Below are 4924 nucleotides of genomic sequence, written 5' to 3'. Positions count from 1 at the left end.
TTCACCGTGTTAGCCAGGATGGTCTCGATCTCCTGACCTCGTGATCCGCCTGCCTCAGCCTCCCAAAGTGCTGGGATTACAAGTGTGAGCCACCGCTCGTGGCCCTTTTCTTTTTTTTTGAGACAGTCTCGCTCTGTGGCCCAGGCTGGAGTACAGTGGCCTGATCTCCGCTCACTGCAAGCTCCGCCTCCCGGGTTCACGCCATTCTCCTGCCTCCGCCTCCGGAACAGCTGGGACTACAGGTGCCTGCTACCACGCCCGGCTAATTTTTTGTATGTTTAGTGGATACGGGGTTTCACCGTGTTAGCCAGGATCGTCTGGATCGCCTGGCCTCGTGATCCGCCCACCTCAACTTCCCAAAGTGCTGGGATTACAGGTGTGAGCCACTGGGCCCGGCCAATTTTTTTTTCTTTTCTGAGATGGGGTCTCCCTCTGTTGCCCAAGCTGGAGTGCAGTGGAGTGATTTTGGCTCACTGCAACCTCCCTCTCCTGGGTTCAAGTGATTCTCCTGCCTCAGCCTCCTGAGTAGCTGGGATTACAGGTGCCTGCCACCACACCGGGCTAATTTTTCTATTTTTAGTAGAGACGGGGTTTTACCACATTGGCCAGCTGATCTCAAACTCCTGACCTCAAGTGATCTGCCTTCCTTGGCCTCCCAAAGTGCTGGAATTACAGGCGTGAGCCACTGGGCCCGGCCTTCAGAATATCATTGTGCCCATTTTACAGATGCGAAAAAACTGAGGACCAGAAAGGTGAAGTCACTTGCCCAGAGCCACCATCAAAGCTAGGATTTAAACTCAGTCCTGGAAAAACCACCTTTAAAAAAAATATTTATTTTGAAAAGTTGTTTTAATACAGAAAACTAAAACAATGTGGCCATGCACTCTTATCCTGGCCAAAGCCACTGTCCCCAAATGACCACGATTATCAGCCCATGCTCTTAGGAACTATGTGGGTTGAAGACACGCCTGTCGTTAATACCCTGGGATGCATCTGGCCATCTGCATGGAGGAAGCTGAGCAGGTCTGAGGAGGGGGAAAGTGTATTGGGAAGGGACTCAGACAACCACCTGTCCCCCAGTCTCCCTGGCTGGCTGGCAGAGGGCCCCTCACCATCTCGTGGCAGGCCCGGCTCTTGAGGGCCATGGCCCCGTACTTGCTGTAGCATGTCTCCCCGCTGTTCCCTGCCAACACCGCCATGTCCGTGCAGGTCACACACAGCAACCCTGCAGAGAGGGGCTGGGCAGTGAGAACCCTCCAACACCCCAGGCCCTGCTCCCACCCCAGTGCCATCCCAGCCTCACCTCCTTCACTCACAGCCTGCACAGCTGCATCCAGGAAGGGAGTTGGGCTGCCATAGGGGTCCAGATCAATGACGTCAAACCTCTCCGACACCCTCTGGTGCTGGTACATCAGCATCCTGGGTGCAAAGAGGGCCAGGTCCTCAGCCTCCCGCGCCAGGTACCTTCTCTGTCCCCTACACATATTAACTCCTACAGCGTGGTGGTTTGGGTCTGAACTCCGGGGGCAGATTCCCAAGTTCAAGTCCTGGCTTATTTATTTATTTATTTTATTGTATATATTTTTGAGTCGGAGTCTTGCTTTGTCAGCCAGCTGGAGTGCAGTGTCATGATCTCGGCTCCCTCCAACCTCCGCCTCCCCAGTTCAAGCAATTCTTGTGTCTCAGCCTCCCGAGTAGCCGGGACTACAAGCATGTGCCACCATGCCCGGCTAATTTTTCTATGTTTAGTAGAGATGGGGTTTCAACATGTTGGCCAGGCTGGTCTCAAACTCCTGACCTCATGTGATCCATCCGCCTCAGCCTCCCAAAGTGCTGGGATTACAGGAATGAGCCGCCACGCCGGGCCTTCTTTTTCTGTACCTTTTTTTTTTTTTTTTTGAGGTGGAGTCTTACTCTGTCACTCAGGCTGGAGTGCAATGGCGCAATCTTGCCTCACTGCAGCCTCTGTCTCTCAGGTTCAAGCGATTCTCCTGCCTCAGCCTCCTGAGTAGCTGAGATTACAGGGGTGGGTCACAACACCCGGCTAATATTTTTGTATTTTTAGTAGAGACGGGGTTTTGCCATATTGGCTAGGCTCGTCTCAAACTCCTGGCCTCAAGTGATTCACCCACCTCAGCCTCCCAAAGTGCTGGGATTATAGGCATGAGCCAATAAGCCTAGCCTAATTTTTTTTTTTTTAAGAGACAGGTTCTCACTCTATCACCCAGGCTGGAGTGGCATGATCACAGCTCACTTTAGCATCAAACTCCTAGCCCAAATGATCCTCCTGCCTCAGCCTCCTGAGTAGTTAGGACTATAGGCATGTACCACCATGCCAGACTAATATATATATTTGTGTGTGCGTGTGTGTGTATGTGTGTATATACATATATGTGTGTATATATGCATACGTATGTATATGTGTGTGTGCGTGTGTGTATATATATATATTTATTTATTTAATTTATTTTTTAGAGATAGGGACTTACTACGTTGCCCAGGTTGGTCTTGAGCACCTGGCTTCAAGTGATCTTCCTGCCTCAGCCTCCCAAGGTACTGGGATTACAGGCATGAGACACTGCACGGGGTTCTCCCTACTCCTTCACAAGTTCTATGCATGGGAATCCCTGGACTTGCCCCAGGCCACCCTGTGGTCAGGGACAGGCTCCTCCCGGCCCCAGGGGCTCTTACCGCAACTGGAGGAGGCTGGGTGTGTTGCAGTGAATGGTGCTGCTCAGCTGGTCCAGGGTGTAGTACAGAGGCACGTCCGGGAGCTCCTGCGATGGGGGACAGGATGGGCATGAGTGGAGATGGGTGGGCACAGGTGGAGCCCCTCCCCCATCACAGCCCAGCCCTCACCTCAGTGATGACGCTCAGAACCCCTCGGATCCGCTCCGAGGTATGGAAGCGGCCGGGGTTAGCGCTCACAGCCTCCAGGACACGGCCCACAAAATCCAGGTCATGGATGGGCTCTGCCCATACGGGGCCACCAAGCTGGGGGAGCACCGGGGACTGGTGAGCAGGGACCATGACCTCCGAGACCCTCTCGCTTCTCTGCCTCCCCTGGCCTCGCCCTACCTGGTGTCGCTGCCCACAGTGCTCACACTCGGGGCTCACGGGGGGACCACAGGCTGCAGAGAACTTGACCCTAAACAGAGAGGGGCGGTTGGTAGGGAGGGAGGAAAACCCTGGGACTCCCCTTCTCCTCCTTCCTCCCTGCTCACCGGCTGCCGGGGACTCCTGACGCTTTGCCGAGGCGCTGAAGGTGGTAGGCCCCGCAGCCCACACACTGGAACACCAGCGCCTGCTTGCTGTGGGGGGTATCAGTGGCCACGAGTTCCCAGCGTGACCACCACACCCCAATCCTCCCTTAGACTGGCTGTGTCCCTTAAAGAAGCCCCAGATCCCCCAGGGCAAGTTCCCATCTCCTCTCTCAATCCGCCTCCCCGGCCCGGCCCCGGGGCTGACCTGGCTGAGGCCTTGACCTTGGCCTGGCCGGTGAAGACACGGACAAAAACACGCACGTAGAAGTCAGCACTGATGCTGAGCAGCGGCACCACGAAGCGCTGGTAGCAGTTGGCACGGAGGTCCAGGCTGTGCAGGACGATTCTCAGGGCCTGGGGGTGGGGGGTGGGTGTCAGCCTCCCCTCTACTATCCACCCACCCCACCAGGAGCCCTGTATGGTATTCACAAGTACAGGCTCAGGGCCAGCTCGCTGGTCTCCAAGCCCACCCCCGACAGTCCTGGCTGTGGGACCTGCAACAGGTAAGTATCCCCTCTCTGTGCCTCAGTTTCCTCATCTGCAAAATCACAACAGTCCCTCTCTGTGGCACTGCTGGGGACACTAAATGACTGAGGAAAGCAGAGACCCAGCCTATTCTGATTAGCATCATCGGTGTGCCCTGTAGCATTACTGAGGACCCACGTTCCAGCCCCCAAGGGCTCTGTGGGCATGAAGCAGGGATACTGGGTGCTGTAGAACTGCCAAGGCCTGGGCCGGGCACGGTGGCTCACGCCTGTAATCCCAGCACTTTGGGAGGCTGAGGCAGGTGGATCACCTGAGGTCAGGAGTTTGAGACCAGCCTGGCCAACATGACGAAACCCCCATCTCTACTAAAAATACAAAAAATTAGCCGGGTGTGGTGGCGGGCGCCTGCTACTCGGGAGGCCGAGGCAGGAGAATCACTTGAACCTGGGAGGCGAAGGTTGCAGTGAGCCGAGATCTCACCACCGCACTCCAGCCTGGGCAACAAGAGTGAAACTCCATCTCAAAAAAGAGAAAAGAAAACAGCCAGGGCCTTTCTGCTAGTGTGAGACTCTGATAGGGGAAAGGAGACAGCATTTCCCGGGCTGACTTGATGACAGGACCCTTTAGGAACAAGGATAAGAGCCCTCTGTGACCCAGGCTGGAGTGCAGTGGCACTATCAAAGCTCACGGTAACTTTGAACTCCTAGGCTCAAGTGATCCTCCTGCCTCAGTTTCTGGAGTAGCTGGGACCACAGGCATCCATCACCACACCTAGGTAATTTTTAGGGTTTTTTGTAGAGATGGGGTCCTCACTATGTTGCCCAGGCTCCTAACCTCAAGTGATCCTCCTGCCTTGGCCTCCCAAAGTGCTAGGATTACAGGCATGAACTGCTGCACGTGGACACTTAGTCTTCTTAAATCCTGATCAGACACTCAGCAGGGTCAGATCTTTTTCTTCTTCTTCTTTTTAGAGACGGACGGAGTTTTGCTCGTTGCCCAGGATGGAGTGCAATGATGCGAACTCGGCTCACTGCAACCTCCGCCTCCCAGGTTCAAGTGATTCTCCTACCTCAGCTTCTCAAGTAGCTGGGATTACAGGGGCCTGCCAGTACGCCCAGCTACTTTTTTTGTTTTTTTGTATTTTTAGTAGAGACGGTATTTCACCATGTTGGCCA

General features: G+C 54.6%; 1 protein-coding gene across 1 annotated transcript in view; it reads right to left on the bottom strand.

The window, feature by feature from the left end:
* The window catches only part of TRMT1 (tRNA methyltransferase 1 homolog (S. cerevisiae)), a 14682-nt gene that overhangs the window by 1931 nt on the left and 7827 nt on the right, over nt 1-4924 (bottom strand). The window contains exons 7-13 of the mRNA XM_011954939.1: nt 3469-3677; nt 3225-3311; nt 3079-3148; nt 2860-2994; nt 2691-2777; nt 1304-1403; nt 1113-1225 (exon numbers count right to left, since the gene is read on the bottom strand). Of these exons, the coding sequence (XP_011810329.1) occupies nt 1113-1225; nt 1304-1403; nt 2691-2777; nt 2860-2994; nt 3079-3148; nt 3225-3311; nt 3469-3677 (801 nt within the window). The remainder of the gene's footprint in view (nt 1-1112; nt 1226-1303; nt 1404-2690; nt 2778-2859; nt 2995-3078; nt 3149-3224; nt 3312-3468; nt 3678-4924) is intronic.

Source organism: Colobus angolensis, unplaced genomic scaffold (genome assembly GCF_000951035.1).
Source record: "Colobus angolensis palliatus isolate OR3802 unplaced genomic scaffold, Cang.pa_1.0 Scaffold39, whole genome shotgun sequence".
NCBI lineage: Eukaryota > Metazoa > Chordata > Mammalia > Primates > Cercopithecidae > Colobus > Colobus angolensis.
The sequence above is the reverse complement of the archived record's forward strand: the minus strand, read 5'-3'. Positions and strand labels throughout refer to the sequence as shown.